This window comes from Bos mutus, chromosome 10, assembly GCF_027580195.1.
Source record: "Bos mutus isolate GX-2022 chromosome 10, NWIPB_WYAK_1.1, whole genome shotgun sequence".
Lineage (NCBI taxonomy): Eukaryota > Metazoa > Chordata > Mammalia > Artiodactyla > Bovidae > Bos > Bos mutus.
The window spans coordinates 23306912-23327039 of NC_091626.1; the positions used below are offsets into that span (position 1 = coordinate 23306912).

A 20128-nucleotide genomic window follows, 5' to 3' on the forward strand; every position below is an offset into this window, starting at 1 on the left:
GCTGCTGCTGCTAAGTCACTTCAGTCGTGTCCGACTCTGTGTGACCCCACAGACGGCAGCCCACCAGGCTCCGCTGTCCCCAGGATTCTCCAGGCAAGAACACTGGAGTGGGTTGCCATTGCCTTCTCCACTGTGTGAGAGTGAAAAGTGAAAGTGAAGTTGCTCGGCCGCGTCCAACTTGTAGCGACCCCGTGGACTGCAGCCTACCAGGCTCCTCCATCCATGGGATTCTCCAGGCAAGAGCACTGGAGTGGCTTGCCATTGCCTTCTCCGGGTCATTATATTTATTCTTACATAAATGATAGTACATATTTTAGCTGGGCTATATATTTCAAAAGGCAATTTATAGGTTTTCCACACTAAAAGCACAAATATGCATTTGTATTCAATATATGCTTTCCTTAATATGGACATTGATATTAAAATGTCCACAATCCAAAAAAAAAGTCCACAATCTCATACTAATGTTATTACTCATTTCACTGATCCCTGAGAACTGACTAGTAGAGAAAAGAACTGTGACTTAGAAGAAGCTGCATGAGGAAGAGGAACAGTTACGTGTATTGTTTGGTTAAATTACAGCTCCTTACTGTGTCAGACTCTTGTGATCCTTTCTGAATATTGCGTATCAACAGTTCACCAGTAGAATTTAAGATTGGTACTTGCTGGGTGATGAACGTTTGATCTTGAAGCTTATTTTCATCCCTACAATAATGACAGACTTGTCAACAACTGTACACACATGGAACTTGGTTCAAAAAAATAGACTTATGTTATTCTCACTCAATTCTTGTATGTATAAGATGTCCACAACCACCACTGCGATCAGGCTCACATTCATTGACTGTCAAGAGAGCTTACCCAGACTCCTTTGTTGTTTCATCGTCGGGAACAACATAGTCTGGAACTGGAGGTCTAGAGCTCTGGCTGTATTTCCTGTAGTGGGGATATGTTAACAATGAGGCAGCGTCGTCACATGCCATGTATTTCAACTACACTTTTAAAACTGCTAAAGGAAAATGTTTCAATTGGATGGGTTTCTAATTTTCAAAAATGCTATTATACACACACAGAGGCAAGTATATTAGGCAAGTTAATTAAAACTTACATTCTCCTAAAGTTGAGACACTGACTTTAAGAAATGGAAATACTTATGAAGATAATCATGATATTCATACAACAGATAATAATTGTGATGGGCAAGGTTGAACCAGAGTACTGACCAAAAGCAAGCCCAAAAAATTCCCTTCCCACAAAAAGAATCTCAAAACACAAGAAAGTTACCCAATGGAGATAGACCCAGTATGAAAATTTTTCCTAATACTTTGGGAAATCTAGTTTAAGAACAGGAAAATAGGCCCTCTCACCTTCTGAGATGGCTCACATTCTATCTATTGATTCTCTGAGTATTCTGTTTCTCCCTGAATGAATCTGCTTTATTTTTGGACTATTTAATACGGCCAGATTTTGAATGGGGTTATGCTGCTTTCATATGCATCTAATTTAAGACAAGTTTTAGGAGTGGGGGGTGTCTTTATTTGCTTGCAAAGCAATCTACTAAAACTGTTTGTAACTCTGTGGAGCCCACTTTCAAATTAGGATGATGTTGATTTCCAGTTCATCACTGAAAATACTACTTGTATTTCTTCTGTCTAGAATGCTTTTTCTACCTCCCTTTTGTTCCTGTTTCCCTTTAGAGATCAGCTCAAGTTTTTACTTCCTCAGAGACTTTTTCTGATCTCAATTAGGTCAGACTCCCCTAATCTAAGCTCTCTTACCACTAAATACCACTCCTTTGAACCTATGTCAGAGTGGTGTTTTTCTTTGTGTGATGACATGAACAATATTTTTCTTCCCACGTAGATCATAAACTCCCTGAAATCAAGCATATGTCTTTATTTGCTTAACACTATATCCTCAATAAATTGTCGTTTAGTCGCTCAGTCGTGTTCGATTCTTTTTCGACCCCATGGACCATAGCTGCCAAACTCTTGTGGGATTTCCCAGGCATTAATACTGGAGTGGGTTGCCATTTCCTTCTCCAATATATATGGCATTCAATATATATTATGGTAAATGAATTGATGGATTAAATAAAAATTTAAATAGCTCCATAAATGTTTATGGAAATGTTTCTATATTTTTCATATGGAAAGTATGGTTTTCCATATTTTTCATTTGCCTTTCATACCACCTTCATTTCTTTTTTTTTTTTTTGTCTGTTTATGTTGCTTTATTACAACAAAAACAAAATATTATCTGTATTATTTTGGCAATAAATGGCAAAAAGATTCACATTTCCATAGCCCTACTAGGTTTTTGTTTTTTTTAATTGTATTTTTAAATTTTACAATATTGTATTAGTTTTGCCAAATATCGAAATGAATCCGCCACAGGTATACCTGTGTTCCCCATCCTGAACCCTGCTCCCTCCTCCCCCCGCTACCCTCCCTCTGGGTCGTCCCAGTGCACCAGCCCCAAGCATCCAGTACCGTGCATCGAACCTGGACTGGCGACTCGTTTCATACATGATATTATACATATTTCAATGCTATTCTCCCAAATCTCCCCACCCTCTCCCTCTCCCACAGAGTCCATAAGACTGATCTATACATCAGTGTCTCTTTTGCTGTCTCGTACACAGGGTTATTGTTACCATCTTTCTAAATTCTATATATGCGTTAGTATACTGTATTGGTGTTTTTCTTTCTGGCTTACTTCACTCTGTATAATAGGTTCCAGTTTCATCCATCTCATTAGAACTGATTCAAATGTATTCTTTTTAATGGCTGAGTAATACTCCATTGTGTATATGTACCACAGCTTTCTTATCCATTCATCTGCTGATGGGCATCTAGGTTGCTTCCATGTCCTGGCTATTATAAACAGTGCTGCGATGAACATTGGGGTACACGTGTCTCTTTCCCTTCTGGTTTCCTCAGTGTGTATGCCCAGCAGTGGGATTGCTGGATCATAAGGCAGTTCTATTTCCAGTTTTTAAGGAATCTCCACACTGTTCTCCATAGTGGCTGTACTAGTTTGCATTCCCACCAACAGTGTAAGAGAGTTCCCTTTTCTCCACTCCCTCTCCAGCATTTATTGCTTGTAGCCTTTTGGATCACAGCCATTCTCACTGGCGTGAAATGGTACCTCATAGTGGTTTTGATTTGCATTTCTCTGATAATGAGTGATGTTGAGCATCTTTTCATGTGTTTGTTAGCCATCTGTATGTCTTCTTTGGAGAAATGTCTATTTAGTTCTTTGACCCATTTTTTGATTGGGTCATTTATTTTTTCTGGAGTTGAGCTGTAGGAGTTGCTTGTATATTTTTGAGATTAGTTGTTTGTCCGTTGCTTCATTTGCTATTATTTTCTCCCATTCTGAAGGCTGCCTTTTCACCTTGCTAATAGTTTCCTTTGTTGTGCAGAAGCTTTTAAGTTTAATTAGGTCCCATTTGTTTATTTTTGCTTTTATTTCCAATATTCTGGGAGGTGGGTCATAGAGGATCCTGCTGTGATGTATGTCGGAGAGTGTTTTGCCTATGTTCTCCTCTAGGAGTTTTATAGTTTCTGGTCTTATGTTTAGATCTTTAATCCATTTTGAGTTTATTTTTGTGTAAGGTGTTAGAAAGTGTTCTAGTTTCATTCTTTTACAAGTGGTTGACCAGTTTTCCCAGCACCACTTGTTAAAGAGATTGTCTTTAATCCATTGTATATTCTTGCCTCCTTTGTCAAAGATAAGGTGTCCATATGTGCGTGGATTTATCTCTGGGCTTTCTCTTTTGTTCCATTGATCAATATTTCTGTCTTTGTGCCAGTAGCATACTGTCTTGATAACTGTGGCTTTGTAATAGAGCCTGAAGTCAGGTAGGTTGATTCCACCAGTTCCATTCTTCTTTCTCAAGATAGCTTTGGCTATTCGAGGTTTTTTGTATTTCCATACAAATTGTGAAATTATTTGTTTTAGCTCTGTGAAGAATACCATTGGTAGCTTGATAGGGATTGCATTGAATCTATAAATTGCTTTGGGTAGTATACTCATTTTCACTATATTGATTCTTCCAATCCATGAACATGGTATATTTCTCCATCTCTTAGTGTCTTCTTTGATTTCTTTCACCAGTGTTTTATAGTTTTCTATGTATAGGTCTTTAGTTTCTTTAGGTAGATATATTCCTAAGTATTTTATTCTTTCTGTTGCAATGGTGAATGGAATTGTTTCCTTAATTTTTCTTTCTGTTTTCTCATTATTAGTGTATAGGAATGCAAGGGATTTTTGTGTGTTGATTTTATATCCTGCAACTTTACTATAATCATTGATTAGTTCTAGTAATTTTCTGGTGGAGTCTTTAGGGTTTTCTATGTAGAGGATCATGTCATCTGCAAACAGTGAGAGTTTTACTTCTTCTTTTCCAATTTGGATTCCTTTTATTTCTTTTTCTGCTCTGATTGCTGTGGCCAAAACTTCCAAAACTATGTTGAATAGTAGTGGTGAAAGTGGGCATCCTTGTCTTGTTCCTGACTTTAGAGGAAATGCTTTCAATTTTTCACCATTGAGGATAATGTTTGCTGTGGGTTTGTCATATATAGCTTTTATTATGTTGAGGTATGTTCCTTCTATTCCTGCTTTCTGGAGAGTTCTTATCATAAATGGATGTTGAATTTTGTCAAAGGCTTTCTCTGCATCTATTGAGATAATCATATGGTTTTTGTTTTTCAATTTGTTAATGTGGTGTATAACATTGATTGATTTGCGGATATTGAAGAATCCTTGCATCCCTGGGATAAAGCCCACTTGGTCATGGTGTATGATCTTTTTAATGTGTTGTTGGATTCTGGTTGCTAGAATTTTGTTAAGGATTTTTGCATCTATGTTCATCAGTGATATTGGCCTGTAGTTTTCTTTTTTTGTGGCATCTTTGTCAGGTTTTGGTATTAGGGTGATGGTGGCCTCATAGAATGAGTTTGGAAGTTTACCTTCCTCTGCAATTTTCTGGAAGAGTTTGAGCAGGATAGGTGTTAGCTCTTCTCTAAATTTTTGGTAGAATTCAGCTGTGAAGCCATCTGGACCTGAGCTTTTGTTTGCTGGAAGATTTTTTTTTTTTTTTTTTTTGATTGGAAGATTTTTTTACAGTTTCAATTTCCATGCTTGTGATGGGTCTGTTAAGATTTTCTATTTCTTCCTGGTCCAGCTTTGGAAAGTTGTACTTTTCTAAGAATTTGTCCATTTCTTCCACGTTGTCCATTTTATTGGCATATAATTGTTGATAGTAGTCTCTTATGATCCTTTGTATTTCTGTGTTGTCTGTTGTGATCTCTCCATTTTCATTTCTAATTTTATTGATTTGATTTTTCTCCCTTTGTTTCTTGATGAGTCTGGCTAATGGTTTGTCAATTTTATTTATCCTTTCAAAGAACCAGCTTTTGGCTTTGTTGATTTTTGCTATGGTCTCTTTTGTTTCTTTTGCATTTATTTCTGCCCTAATTTTTAAGATTTCTTTCCTTCTACTAACCCTGGGGTTCTTCATTTCTTCCTTTTCTAGTTGCTTTAGGTATAGGGTTAGGTTATTTATTTGACTTTTTTCTTGTTTCTTTAGGTATGCCTGTATTGCTATGAACTTTCCCCTTAGGACTGCTTTTAAAGTGTCCCACAGGTTTTGAGTTGTTGTGTTTTCATTTTCATTAGTTTCTATGCAAATCTTGATTTCTTTTTTGATTTCTTCTGTGATTTGTTGGTTATTCAGCAGGGTGTTGTTCAGCCTCCATATGTTGGAATTTTTAATAGTTTTTCTCCTGTAATTGAGATCTAATCTTACTGCATTGTGGTCAGAAAAGATGCTTGGAATGATTTCTATTTTTTTGAATTTACCAAGGCTAGATTTATGGCACAGGATGTGATCTATCCTGGAGAAGGTTCCATGTGTGCTTGAGAAAAAGGTGTAATTCATTGTTTTGGGATGAAATGTCCTATAGATATCAATTAGGTCTAACTGGTCTATTGTATCGTTTAACGTTTGTGTTTCCTTGTTAATTTTCTGTTTAGTTGATCTATCCATAGGTGTAAGTGGGGTATTAAAGTCTCCCACTATTATTGTGTTATTGTTAATTTCTCCTTTCATACTTGTTAGCATTTGTCTTACATATTGCAGCGCTCCCGTGTTGGGTGCATATATATTTATAATTGTTATATCTTCTTCTTGGATTGATCCTTTGATCATTAGGTAGTGACCATCTTTATCTCTTTTCACAGCCTTTGTTTTAAAGTCTATTTTATCTGATATAAGTATTGCTACTCCTGCTTTCTTTTGGTCCCTATTTGCATGGAAAATCTTTTTCCAGCCCTTCACTTTCAGTCTGTATGTGTCCCCTGTTTTGAGGTGGGTCTCTTGTAGACAACATATGTAGGGGTCTTGTTTTTGTATCCATTCAGCCAGTCTTTGTCTTTTGGTTGGGGCATTCAACCCATTTACATTTAAGGTAATTACTGATAAGTATGATCCCGTTGCCATTTACTTTATTGTTTTGGGTTCGAGTTTATACACTGTTTTTGTGTTTCCTGTCTAGAGAATATCCTTTAGTATTTGTTGGAGAGCTGGTTTGGTGGTGCTGAATTCTCTCAACTTTTGCTTGTCTGAGAAGCTTTTGATTTCTCCTTCATATTTGAATGAGATCCTTGCTGGGTACAATAATCTGGGCTGTAGGTTATTTTCTTTCATCACTTTAAGTATGTCTTGCCATTCCCTCCTGGCTTGAAGAGTTTCTATTGAAAGATCAGCTGTTATCCTAATGGGAATTCCCTTGTGTGTTATTTGTTGTTATTCCCTTGCTGCTTTTAATATTTGTTCTTTGTGTTTGATCTTTGTTAATTTGATTAATATGTGTCTTGGGGTGTTTTGCCTTGGGTTTATCCTGTTTGGGACTCTCTGGGTTTCTTGGACTTGGGTGATTATTTCCTTCCCCATTTTAGGGAAGTTTGCAACTATTATGTCCTCAGGTATTTTCTCATGGTCTTTCTTTTTGTCTTCTTCTTCTGAGACCCCTATGATTCGAATGTTGTAGCGTTTAATATTGTCCTGGAGGTCTCTGAGATTGTCCTCATTTCTTTTAATTCGTTTTTCTTTTATCCTCTCTGATTCATTTATTTCTACCATTCTATCTTCTAATTCACTAATCCTATCTTCTGCCTCTGTTATTCTACTATTTGTTGCCTCCAGAGTGTTTTTAATGTCATTTATTGCATTATTCATTTTATATTGACTCTCTTTTATTTCTTCTAGGTCCTTGTTAAACTTTCTTGCATCTTCTCGATCTTAGTCTCCAAGCTATTTATCTGTGATTCCATTTTGATTTCAAGATTTTGGATCAATTTCACTATCATTATTCGGAATTCTTTATCAGGTAGATTCCCTATCTCTTCCTCTTTAGTTTGGTTTGGTGGGCTTTTATCCTGTTCCTTTATCTGCTGGGTATTCCTCTGTCTCTTCATCTTGTTTAAATTGCTGAGTTTGGGGTATCCTTTCTGTATTCTGGCAGTTTGTGGAGTTCTCTTTATTGTGGTGTTTCCTCGCTCTGTGTGGGTTTGTACAGGTGGCTTGTCAAGGTTTCTTGGTTAGGGAAGCTTGTGTTGGTGTTCTGGTGAGTGGAGCTGTATTTCTTCTCTCTGGAGTGCAATGAAATGTCCGGTAATGAGTTATGGGATGTCTATGGTTTTCGGGTGACTTTGGGCTGCCTGTATCTTGGAGCTCAGGGCTGTGTTCCTTGCTGCTGGAGAATTTGCTTGGTATGTCTTGCCCTGAAACTTGTTTTGCTTGTTCAGTCGCACTGAGGGGAGGTAGGGAGGGATGCTGCAAACAAATAACACTGGCGTGTGCTCGCAGTGCCTCAGTCACACTGGGTCTGCCCCCAGTTCATGGCGCGTGTAGCCTCTCTGCCCACGCTGCTCAGGCTCTAGGTTGCTCCGCCGCGAACCATCCGCGGCCCGCCCTGGGCTGCCTGTACTTCCCAGGTCCAAGCCGCTCAGGTTCAGGCACTCGGGTAGTCCTCAGAGGCGCAGACTCTCAGTTGGGCCTGCGTTTTGTGCCCTTCCCAGATCCGAGCAGCTCAGGTGATAAGGTGTTTTGCGCACGCGATTGCTGTGACTTATCGCCTCCCGCTGCTCGGTTATCTAGTTGTGTACCGGCACATCTTCTCAGGCAGATGTTGACCGTCCAGACCTCCAAGAAGTTTTAGTTAGCAAAGAAGCCTGCTTACAGTTTTATAGATAATGTCTCTCTGGGGCTGTGATTGTCCCCTTCTGGCTCTGGCTGCCTATCACCGGAGGGGGATGGTCTGCCGCCGGCTATCTCTGTTCAGTCCTTTATTCCGTGCGCGGGCCTGGCGGTGTCATAGGTTAGGGCTGGCTTTTCGCGTGGTAGATATCCCACAGTCTGGTTTGCTAGCCCAAATTATTTCGCTCAGATAGTGCTCGGGGTATTCAGGCCAGATTCTTGCGATGCAGCCCGCGCAGCGCCTCCCTGCCCAGCCCCCGCTTGCTAATGGCGTATGCAGGCGTCTGCGCTGCTTCTCCGCTGGGGAAGTTACCGTAGGGCTCGCAATGTGCGGGTTTTAATTATTTATTTTTCCTCCCTGTTATGTTGCCCTATGTGCTTCCAAGGCTCGGCGCAGATTCGGCAGTGAGAAGGTTTCCTGGTGTTTGGAAACTTCTCTCTTTTTAAGACTCCCTTCCCGGGACGGAACTCCGTCCCTCCCTCTTTTGTCCCTTTTTTTGTCTTTTATATTTTTCCCTACCTCCTTTCGAAGACTTGGGTTGCTTTTCTGGGTGCCTGATGTCCTCTGCCGGCTTTCAGAAGTTGTTTTGTGGAATTTACTCGGCGTTTAAATGTTCTTTTGATGAATTTGTGGGGGAGAAAGTGTTCTCCCTGTCCTACTCCTCTGCCATCTTAGCTCCTCCTCTCACCACCTTCATTTCTTAAGCAAAAAATCTTTTTTTAATTCATTTTTTAATTTAGGCTGTGTTGGTCTTCGTCGGTGTGCTGTGTGGGCTTTCTCTAGTTGTGGCAAGTGGAGGTTACTCTCTAGTTGCAGTAGGCAGGCCTCTCATTGCAGTGGCTTCTCTTACTGTGGAGCACGGGCTCTAGGGCACAGCAGCTTTGGTAGTTGGGGCACGTGGACTCAGCAGTTGCAGTTCCCAGGCTCTAGAGCACAGGCTAGTTGTGGTGCACGGGCTTAGTTGCGCCAAGACATGTGGGATCTTTCTGGCTGAGACACCAAGGAAGCCCTCTTAAGCTAAAAATCTTAAACATTTTTTTTTCTCTATATTCCTTATATTCTTAATCACCACGATCTGCTTCTCCTTCCGTAGTGTGTCTGTTTCTTTTCTTTATTCCAGCTGCCTCCACTCTTGCTTAAATCCCTCACCACACATGCCCAGAGCTGTGCAGCAGCTTCTGCCCATCCCAGTTCTATGTATGTCCTTCAATCTGCCATACATGTCACTGTGTTAGGTTAAGGTCAGCTCTGAGAACAATGATGTAAACCCTTCCAGTAGGAGCATCTAAGAGTATGGCCTATTGTTCTTTGTATTCCTCCAAGGCAGACAAGAAAACTATGCTGCATTACTCCAGAATCTATATTACAAAGTTCAGAATTTTCTGCATGGTTTTTAAGGTTCATCATAATTCAACCCATAGATTAAACTTTATTTCTAATTACTAATTACTTTTACAAATAGCTGTGAAAAGAAGAGAAGTGAAAAGCTCCAAAGGAGAAAAGGAAAGATATACCCATTTGAATGCAGAGTTCCAAATAGCAAGGAGAGATAAGAAAGCCTTCCTCAGTGATCAGTGCAAAGAAACAGGAAAACAATAGGATGGGAAAGACTAGCGACCTTCAAGAAAATTAGAGATACCAAGGGAACATTTCATCCAAAGATGGGCTCAATAAGGACAGAAATGGTATGGACCTAACAGAAGCAGAAGATATTAAGAAGAGGTGGCAAGAAAACACAGAAGAACTGTACAAAAAAGATCTTCATGACCCAGATAATCACAATGGCGTGATCACTTACCTAGAGCCAGACATCCTGGAATGTGAAGTCAAGTGGGCCTTAGGAAGCATCACTACGAACAAAGCTAGTGGAGGTGATGGAATTCCAGTTGAGCTATTTCAAATCCTGAAGGATGATGCTGTGAAAGTGCTGCACTCAATATGCCAGCAAATTTGGAAAACTCAGCAGTGGCCACAGGACTGGAAAAGGTCAGTTTTCATTCCAATCCCAAAGAAAGGCAATGACAAAGAATGCTCAAACTACTGCACAATTGCACTCATCTCACATGCTAGTAAAGTAATGCTCAAAATTCTCCAAGCCAGGCTTCAGCAATACATGAACCATGAACTTCTAGATGTTCAAGCTGGTTTTAGAAAAGGCAGAGGAACCAGAGATCAAATTGCCAGCATTCACTGGATCATCGAAAAAGCAAGAGAGTTTCAGAAAAACATCTATGTCTGCTTTATTGACTATGCCAAAGCCTTTGACTGTGTGGATCACAACAAACTGTGGAAAATTCTGAAAGAGATGGGAATACCAGACCACCTGACCTGCCTCTTGAGAAATCTGTATGCAGGTCAGGAAGCAACAGTTAGGACTGGACATGGAACAACAGACTGGTTCCAAATAGGAAAAGGAGTACGTCAAGGCTGTATATTGTCACCCTGCTTATTTAACTTAAGTGAAGAGGAACTAAAAAGCCTCTTGATGAAAGTGAAAGAGGACAGTGAAAAAGTTGGCTTAAAGCTCAACATTCAGAAAACTAAGATCATGGCATCCCATCCCATCACTGCATGGCAAATGGATGGGGAAACAGTGGAAATAGTGTCAGACTTTATTTTTCTGGGCTCCAAAATCACTGCAGATGGTGACTGCAGTCATGAAATTAAGACGCTTACTCCTTGGAAGGAAAGTTATGACCAACCTAGACAGCATATTAAAAAGCAGAGACATTACTTTGCCAACAAAGGTCCATCTAGTCAAGGCTAGGGTTTTTCCAGTAGTCATGTATGGATGTGAGAGTTGGACTATAAAGAAAGCTGAGTGCCAAAGAATTGATGCTTTTGAACTGTGATGCTGGAGAAGACTCTTGAGAGTCCCTTGGACTGCAAGGAGATCCAACCAGTCCATCCTAAAGGAGATCAGTCCTGGGTGTTCACTGGAAGGACTGATGTTGAAGCTGAAACTCCAATACTTTTGCCACCTGATGCAAAGTGTGGACTAATTTGAAAAGACCTTGATGCTGAGAAAGATTGAAGGCAGGAGGAGAAGGGGATGACAGTGGATGAGATGGTTGCATGGCATCACCGACTCAATGGACATGAGTTTGAGCAAGCTCCAGGAATTGGTGATGGACAGGAAGGCCTGGCATGCTGTGGTCCATGGGATTGCAAATAGTTGGACATGACTGAGTGACTGAACTGAATTACTCTTTATCATCACCAAATTTCCTCAAGCCAGGAAATTTCTCCTTAGTGTTGCCTAAATACCCTCCAGACAAAGGTCCGTATAGTCAAGGCTATGGTTTTTCCAGTAGTCATGTATGGAGGTGACAGTTAGATCATAAAGAAAGCTGAGCACTGAAGAATTGATGCTTTTGAACTGTGGTGTTGGAGAAGACTCTTGAGAGTCCCTTGGACTGCAAGGGGATCCAACCAGTCCATCCTAAAGGAAATCAGCCCTGAATATTCATTGGAAGGACTGATGCTGAAGCTGAAGCTCCAATACTTTGGCCACATGATGTGAACAACTGACTCATTGGAAAAGACCCTGATGCTGGAAAAGATTGAAAGCAGGAGAAGAAGGGGATGACAGAGGATGAGATGGTTGGATGGCATCACCAACTCAATGGACATGAGTTTGAGCAAACTCTGGGAGTTGGTGATGGACAGGGAGGCCTGGCATGCTGCAGTCCATGGGATCACAAAGAATCAGACTGAGCTACTGAACTGAAATACCCTCCACCCAGTCTTCCCTCTGGGCTTTTTCTCATGGTGTCTACAAATTCCTAGCCTGATGTACCCTCCTCACTCTCTCTACCCTCCTCACTCTTTACCACTATCCTATAAGGCACCCACAAATTTGCCCTCTCAGTCTTCCCTGACTACTCCAGCCCACTGACAAATTGCCTGCACTCCAATTACACTTTATTGTGCCACCTAATTTTCCTTGTTACGCTTGGTTTTGTTTGGGAAATCAAACTGTAAGCTCTTGAAATCAAAGGCAATGTCCTTTAATTCTTTTGAATCCCTACAGTACCATGGTGCCAAGCATTTAACAATCAGTTGATAAGTGGTTGATTTATTTTAGCGACTTTATAGTTAATTACCAGGGTTACAGTCACTGATAAAAATGGTGAAGAAAGAGTAAAACTAATCATTAAAAATAATTATTTGGAGTAACTGTGGTTTTGTTTTCCTCTCTAGGTCTTTTTTTTTTTTTTTTTAATATTAAAGAGTCCCATGGTTACTATTCAGTTTTGTAATCATTTACTTATCTTTGCAGACCAATAGAATCTTAACAATTGCTATGCTTCTCTTTAGTTACCACTCATTCAGCTGAGCAATGTTATACCTTCTTAGGAAGCATTAGCTTAAACACCTAAGATTAATCAGTTTTTCTCTCCCCTTTAATTCTAATTCCTCTTTCATTTTGGTGCTCACTTATACATCTCCCATTCTTTATCTCTGGGAATTGCAGTAGCTATGCAATATGACCTTGTTTTATTTTCTGCTTGTTTCCCATTCTCTTAATTCTAAATAAGAATATATTCACTGTTTCTATATGGTTTCTAGGTTTGATAGAAAACTAGTATTTCACTACTGAAATAGGGAGTTACCTAGGAACAAAGCCATTCATTTTTGCAAAGAGCAGTCTCAAGACTTTCTCCTTCTGCTCCCAGGTCAAATCTCCAATATCCACATTTCCTTGAATATCTGTCCTAAAGAATTTCAAAGAAAAAAATGGAAAAAAGTATGATCAAAGGAAGCATCTCTTTTTAAAAAATATATAAAATATGTAAACATGAAAAAAGAACATTTCCAAATCATAAACTGAATATTACGATGTTTCCAAATGTAATGACTACAAAGCAAACTATGTCTCAGAGGAGGCGATGGCACCCCACTCCAGTACTCCTGCCTGGAAACTCCCATGGACAGAGGAGCCTGGTAGGCTGCAGTCCATGGGGTCTCGAACAGTCGGACACAACTGAGCGACTTCACTTTCACTTTTCACTTTCATGCATTGGAGAAGGAAATGGCAACCCACTCCAGTATTCTTGCCTGGAGAATCCCAGAGATGGGGGAGCCTGGTGGGCTGCCACCTGTGGGGTCACACAGAGTCGGACACGACTGAAGTGACTTAGCATGCTAGCCAATTTGAAGTTTTACATAGTAATTAAAATGAAATAAAAACTGTAACAACATGAAAAAAATCTGTGCCCAAAGGTTAAGCAAATAAACAGAATAGAAAGTTGTGAGGCAAAATTATGTATCCAGATAATTATGTATCCACAAAGACAAAAGAAGTAAGAAAAAATAGTTGTTTGGTGCAATTACAGATAAATTCCTTTTAGCATGTCTTTAGTATTAGATATTTTGCTATGAAAATAGAGTGATGAGAGGTAAATATATAAAATAACATGTAACTTATCTAGTTTACTTCTTACCTCCAAATAAGGGTATAGCTAAGCTTTCCAGGCAGGTATTTATCTATACCATAACTTTTCTAAAGGATTTATAGTCTACTTGCTATTTACAAAATTGGCTAACATATAGATACAGTATAGATGTAGAATGTAAAAAACATTTGCATATATGTCAGTTGGGTTAGTTTAGATTTTGCCTTGTGATCACCATATACTTTGTCCTTCCCAATCTGCCTCTTCAGCAGATACTGTAATATTTTAACTACAATTTCTGCTTTCCTGGTAGATGCAATAGAACACTAGGGTTAAGGTGATTAATTGCTCAGAAGGCAGAATAGGAAGAGTCCAGTTTCTGCAATAATAATGTGGAGAGTCATTTTATGTACCTTCCTCTGAAAACTTATATACCACTTAATATACAGTAGATTTAAAAAATGAAAAGAAACTGCCTTATATATGGTGGGGACTCAACTTGCTTGATATATTTAAAAAAATAGAAAAAATTACAGTGAACCTCTGGTAGTAGTTATTATAATAAGTCTATTATTATAATAGAGTAATAGTGTTATTAATAGACTTCCAAATATGGCAAGAAGATAAAAAAATTATAGTATGGACATTTTTGAAGAAGAGTAACTGGCCATGTTCAACCTTCCCAACAGCTATATAATTTAAAAGAACTTTCATATTAGCCCATTAAAAAATAATTTAAAACAGAAAATACATTTGGAAGCCCCTCTTAATAAGATACTAAGTGCATGGTAGTAGGGATTTTTTAAAATTTCTTAAGGCCCTTGAAGAATCTAATTGCATAGGGATATAAAACAATTTTTTCAGAGTAATATTTAAAATGTACTATAATCCATGGTTTATAGGGTGAAAGTATTCAAACAGATATTCATGCTAACAGGAAATAATTAATTATTGTATATAGCCTGTGCGTGTTAGTCACTCAGTCATGTCCAACTCTTTGTGGCCCTATGGACTATAGCCCGCCAAGCTCCTCTGTCCATGGAATTCTCCAGGCAAGAATACTAGAACGGGTTGCCATTTCCTTCTCCAGGGGTATATAGTCTGCAACTGTCTGCCTTCATCACGGTGGCAGCAGATCTCTTCAGTGTACTTTAGACACTTGTAGGGACTTTCGGTTATGACAGAGTTATGTTGATTTTTTAAATTAGAGGTTTGGTTAGATATTATTACCTATGAATTTCATCTCAGAATAGTAAGGGGAATATTACAAAATATTTGTGAAAGTATGTTTATCAAAAATGTTTAACCTGAATCTAATCAAACCTTTGAAACAAATTTACAGGAAATGGAAGAAAGGAACGTGTTAAAAGATATTACAGTGACATTCAAAATGGAACAAACAATCCCTCTGACAAGTCTCTGTCATACAAAACAGAGAGACAATCTACTAAGAAGACCCCACACATTATGCTAAGCATGGGGTTACAAAGATGAGTAAGACAGTTTCTCTTCTCAAGTAACTTACTGAGTAATCTATTTAATACTTAGATACTGTCAAACTGAACTTGTCAGGATTTTTATTTCTCTAAAGAGCAAAAAAAAAAAAAAGTACAAAAGACAAAATATTAAAGCATCATTAGTACCATTTATCAGCCTCCATAAGATCCTGATTCACGCTATTGGTGCTATGTTCTCTGCCATCAAACGTTCGGATTTTGGGATATTCCATTCTTCCTACACACGCCTCTCTCATTTTAAGATTGAAAGCAGTTTGTGCTACCTGTTTATAATGCTTTCTGCTAAATAGGATCTGTTTCTTTACTTGGTGTAGAGCATCTAAAAAGAATCTTTCCACTTCTGTTCTCTCATCTAGTATGTTCTTGGCCAGCTTCTTTATTCGATTCATTTCCTTGTCCTTCATCTGAAGAAGTTGCTGCAGCTTGAAAATTTCAACCTGACCTGCTTGGTTCTCTACCATTGCCTGTTGCTGCAGTTTTAAAACTTCAGTCTCAAACTCTTTGGTCATGCAAACCAGAGCATTCTCCAGGCTTACTACCTTCTTCTGAAGAGTTTGGATTTGTAATTTCTGCTGGGTAAGTTGCATTATCTTTTCTTTAACCAATAGATCATTGATCTCCTAAAACAGAAAGATGAGGGAGGTGTGAGTTTTTTTTAATTAATTTCAGACGTAAAATTTACTCACTAATTTCCATTACTTTAAGAGGTTTGAGTTTGAGGCCAGGTTGCAATGGTGATATTTTTGCTCTTCTGTGCATAAAGAGTAAGAAACATCAAGAGTCCTTTTCTGGACTTAACAAAGACCACAAATTTTACTAATCAAGGCATTTTCCTTCTTCTAAAATTATGAAAGCTTCAGTATTTTATATTATCAAAAGAATATCCCAATAAGACTATACAGTAAAATTACTATAGTAATTTAACAACTACATACTGCCAACTGTGGCAATCTGCTAGTTGCCTGTCCCAGTGTCCATTTTCCATTTCATACTTCATAATAAAGCCCTAATTTTATTCAGAAAAGCACTAAGCGCAGATGAAAACTCCCAGTTTCCCTAGTAGTTCAGCAAAGCCATGTGACTAAGCTCTGATGAAACATTTCGCTGCAAGTAGAAATGTATATAGCACTTTCAGGAAGACCTCTGAAGGGAGGAGCATACTGTCTTCCTTCTTGCTCTTCTCCCTTCCTGTTGTGAGAGCTCCAGCAGCTGTTGGGGGCCATGGGGTGACTCTGTGGAGATAAGCCATGTGCTGCAGAACAAAGTTAAGGAACCCAAGTGTCTGCTAACTTTGTGGCATTCCAGCTCTGGACTGCTTACCTCCAGACTTCCTTTAGGGAGAGAATACACCCTTACATGGGGAAACCACTGTAGTCACAGCTGAGAACCTATTCCTAAGTGATTCAGGGACCAACTCTAAGCAACATAAAATGAATACAAATGTATTAGAGCACAGGAGTTACATTTATGTTTCAGAGATATTCTTTATAAAGCCAAATCTAAAGTTTCTTATAAATTATTCAGTAATTAACTTCTCAGGTAAGAAAAATACATCAACCAGACAGAAGAAAAATGGCCCTATTGTCCTTATATATCATTACTATACTCAGTTCTCACTATTCACCAAACAAACAAGTTGAAAACAAACAAGAAAGTTTAAATGAGAATGGGAACCTTTTGCTGTGAAAGGAAAGTCTGAGTCTCTTGCAACTTCTGGGAGTTTTTTTGTAGAGCATCAGCTTCCTTCAGATGGTATGCGAGAGCTTTCTGGAGATAAATATTCTCTTTAAAAACACTTCTTCCAGCATTGTTCAATTGCCTAAAAGACCCCAAAACACAGACCTAAGTTTTAAATATTACCAAAGTAGATCAGTGACTACTTTATCCCCTAACATTAATAGTAATGATCATTGGGAATTCCCTAGCGGTTCAGTGATTAGAACTCAGAGCTTTCACTGCCATGGCCCAGGTTCACTCCCTGGTCAGGGAACTAAGATCCTGTAAGGCACGTGGGCAACAAAAAATAATAATAATAAATAATAATGACCAACACTTATTTAGCTTATGGTGGGTACTCTATACTTGGGTGGGGATCTTTTTTTTTTTTTTTTTTTGGGTGGGGATCTTAAAACTAAGTTCTCACCAATGGAAAAGTAAAGAGTGATATGTTACTTCCAGTCCAAGGCAGTTAAGGGCAGGTATGTGTTTCCCATACTCTCTCTTTGTCCATGTGACTGGACATAAAGAACAAAATGGAAGCAGCCCAGGTTCCTGAACCACCCCTGGAGTACAGCTGTCAGACCCACATTAGATTAGAAATAAACCATTGAAACCTGGGGGCTTCCCAGGTGGCACAGTGGCAAAGAATCTGCCTGCCAATGCAGGAGACACAAGAGACTCAGGTTTGATCCCTGGGTCAGGAAGATCCCCTGGAGTAGGAAATGGCAACCCACTCCAGTAGTTGTGCCTGGAAAATTCCTTGGAAAGAGGAGCCTGGCTGGCTATAGTTCATGGGGTTGTAAAGAATCGGACACAACTGAGCGACTGAACACATTAACACATTGAGACCTAGTTTATGCATTAACACAACACAGTTACTTATATAACTAATATACCTATCCACTAATTATTAATATCCACTATTATAATATATTATATATAACTATTAATATCCACTAATATACCTCATGATAACCATGCACAGTTGGCATTATTAATACCATTTTTAGATGAAGAAATTAAATTTCAAAAAATTTAAGAAATCTTCCTACAGTCAATTAGTATACATGTTGAGAACTAAAGTGTAACTTCAAAGCCCAAGTTTTCTCCCCCACACTCTGCTGCTACAAAGAGGATGGGAGGAAAAGGGTGGAGACACAGAGAGAAGGAAAGTAAACTAGAAAATATGAAGGAAGCAAACCTGGAGAGAAGAGGGTAGAAAACATAATAAGAACAAAAAAGACTAGCAAAGAGGTGAGAGAGGCTACTAGAAAGAAAAAGGAGGCAGTGGTCTCTTACACAACAGCTTCATGGTGGGCTCTGTCTGCCAGCATTATTATCTTCTTTTCAGCCTCTTTTTCTAGTCTATGCTAAAAGAAAATAGGCTCTTTTAATACAGTTATATCTAGATTATGCTTCTATCCCACTCCCAGGTTATTCAGTACACAAACCAGAAACTGAGAGCCACTTTTTAAAGCAAATCCTTTTATATAAACCTGATATGAGTACTTATTTGCCTCACCCTCACTTCCCTACATGCCCAGCAATTTGTGAAAAAATCTATTTAATTCTTTCCTAAGGATGAAAAATTAAAGAATGAAAAGAATTAAAGAAAAACCATGGGGACTCAGAAGATTCTGTAAAGGAGAAGTGTTCCAAAGCACTTCTCATAATGTGGAGAATTAACTCTAGATGCACAGAGAAATGTGGAAACTTGTGATGCTAAAGAATACTTCTGAGCCCCTTTTATTAACATCCTTAGTTAATGTGACCAAGGGAGGCCTTCACATGAGCCACAGGAACCTCTCCAAGCCCACCTCCCCACGGAAAGTGGCACCTGCAGCCTTAGTTCCACCAGGGGACACCAAGCTGGGGTGAGGGGCACTGTGTCCTGAAGCCTTGCTCAGATGACAGCCCCTCTTGAAGATTTCAAGAATGTCTAACTAAGGCTGAGATAATCTGCGGTAGATAATCTTCTTATAATAAAATGCCCAAATGAAAAGTTATGCCTCAGAATACATATAAATACACTTATTTTGTTCTAGTACACACAATATTTACTAATTAATGCAAATATGTTGTACCTTTTCTTCAAAAAACTTGCCTTCCAGTCTTCTAAGTGTCTCCTGATGTTTCCGCTCTGTGTTCCTTAAATCCTCCTTTAGCTAAAATTAAAATAACCAAAAAAAACAAAGACTGGTCAGTAGGAAATGGGGTGGATTGGGGTATGCTGTGGCTGCTGCTCAGTCGCGTCTGACTATGAGACCACTTGGACTGTAGCCCACCAGGCTCCACTGTCCACAGGATTCTCCAGGCCAGAATACTGGAGGGGGTTGCCATTTCCTTCTCCAAGGGATCTTCCCAACCCAGGGATTGAACCCACTTCTGCATCTCCTGCATTGGCAGGTATCTTCTTTACCACTGAGCCACCTGGGAAGCCCCAGATTGGGGCATATCCCTGGAACATTCTCAATCAAGAAACATTCTCTGTCACACATTACCTCTTAATCTTAACACACAGAAAAACCTCATGCCCTCCCTCCGAGTACCATATTTCTCATAAATATTTATATATTGGGAAGATCCCCTGGAGAAGGAAAAGGCTATACCCACTCCGGTATTCAGGCCTAGAGAATTCCATGGACTGTATAGTCCATGGGGTTGCAAAGAGTCGGACACGACTAGGTGACTTACACTTTCACTTACAAGATTAGTACTGAGTTTCTAAAAAGCTTTTCAAGAATAACAGTTCTCAGAACATTCAAATAAGTTATTATAATACTCATCCCCACCAAATATCTTCATTTTAAACACATGAACTCACAGAATCATAATTTTCAGAGTTGGAAGGAATCTTAGGAGTCAGACTATACAAATCTCCCACTTAACAGGAATCTTTACTATGAGAAAAATATCTAGAGACAGAAGTACCAATAATTCAAATCACGTTAATTTCCTAGGCTGCCCTTTAAGAGTTCTCATTTTTAGAAAATTCTTTCTAGTATAAATATAAAAAGTATCTCCCTATGATTCTCATAGATGGATCCTTCTATCCTCTAAAACTACATAGACTAAAAAGAACAGAAAATTCTTCTAGGCAAAAAAAAAAAAAGTGAGCTAAATAACCCTGATTCTGAAGGCTATATTTATTGGTAAGAACTAATCAGATGAAATAGGTATGCTCAATCTAACATTCATGCCACAAAAAAAAGCAATAGAGAAGGAC

General features: G+C 38.9%; 1 protein-coding gene across 2 annotated transcripts in view; it reads right to left on the bottom strand.

The window, feature by feature from the left end:
* Positions 1–20128, bottom strand: part of BBOF1 (basal body orientation factor 1) — a 45868-nt gene that overhangs the window by 3169 nt on the left and 22571 nt on the right. Inside the window, exons 5-11 of one of the 2 annotated variants that reach the window (XM_070377531.1) lie at positions 18987–19067; positions 18202–18272; positions 16858–17002; positions 15310–15803; positions 12884–12985; positions 862–936; positions 591–705 (exon numbers count right to left, since the gene is read on the bottom strand). In XM_070377531.1, the coding sequence (XP_070233632.1) occupies positions 591–705; positions 862–936; positions 12884–12985; positions 15310–15803; positions 16858–17002; positions 18202–18272; positions 18987–19067 (1083 nt within the window). Of the gene's footprint in view, positions 1–34; positions 706–861; positions 937–12883; positions 12986–15309; positions 15804–16857; positions 17003–18201; positions 18273–18986; positions 19068–20128 lie in introns of those variants that run through there. The other variant, XM_005893800.2, reaches the window with a different exon arrangement.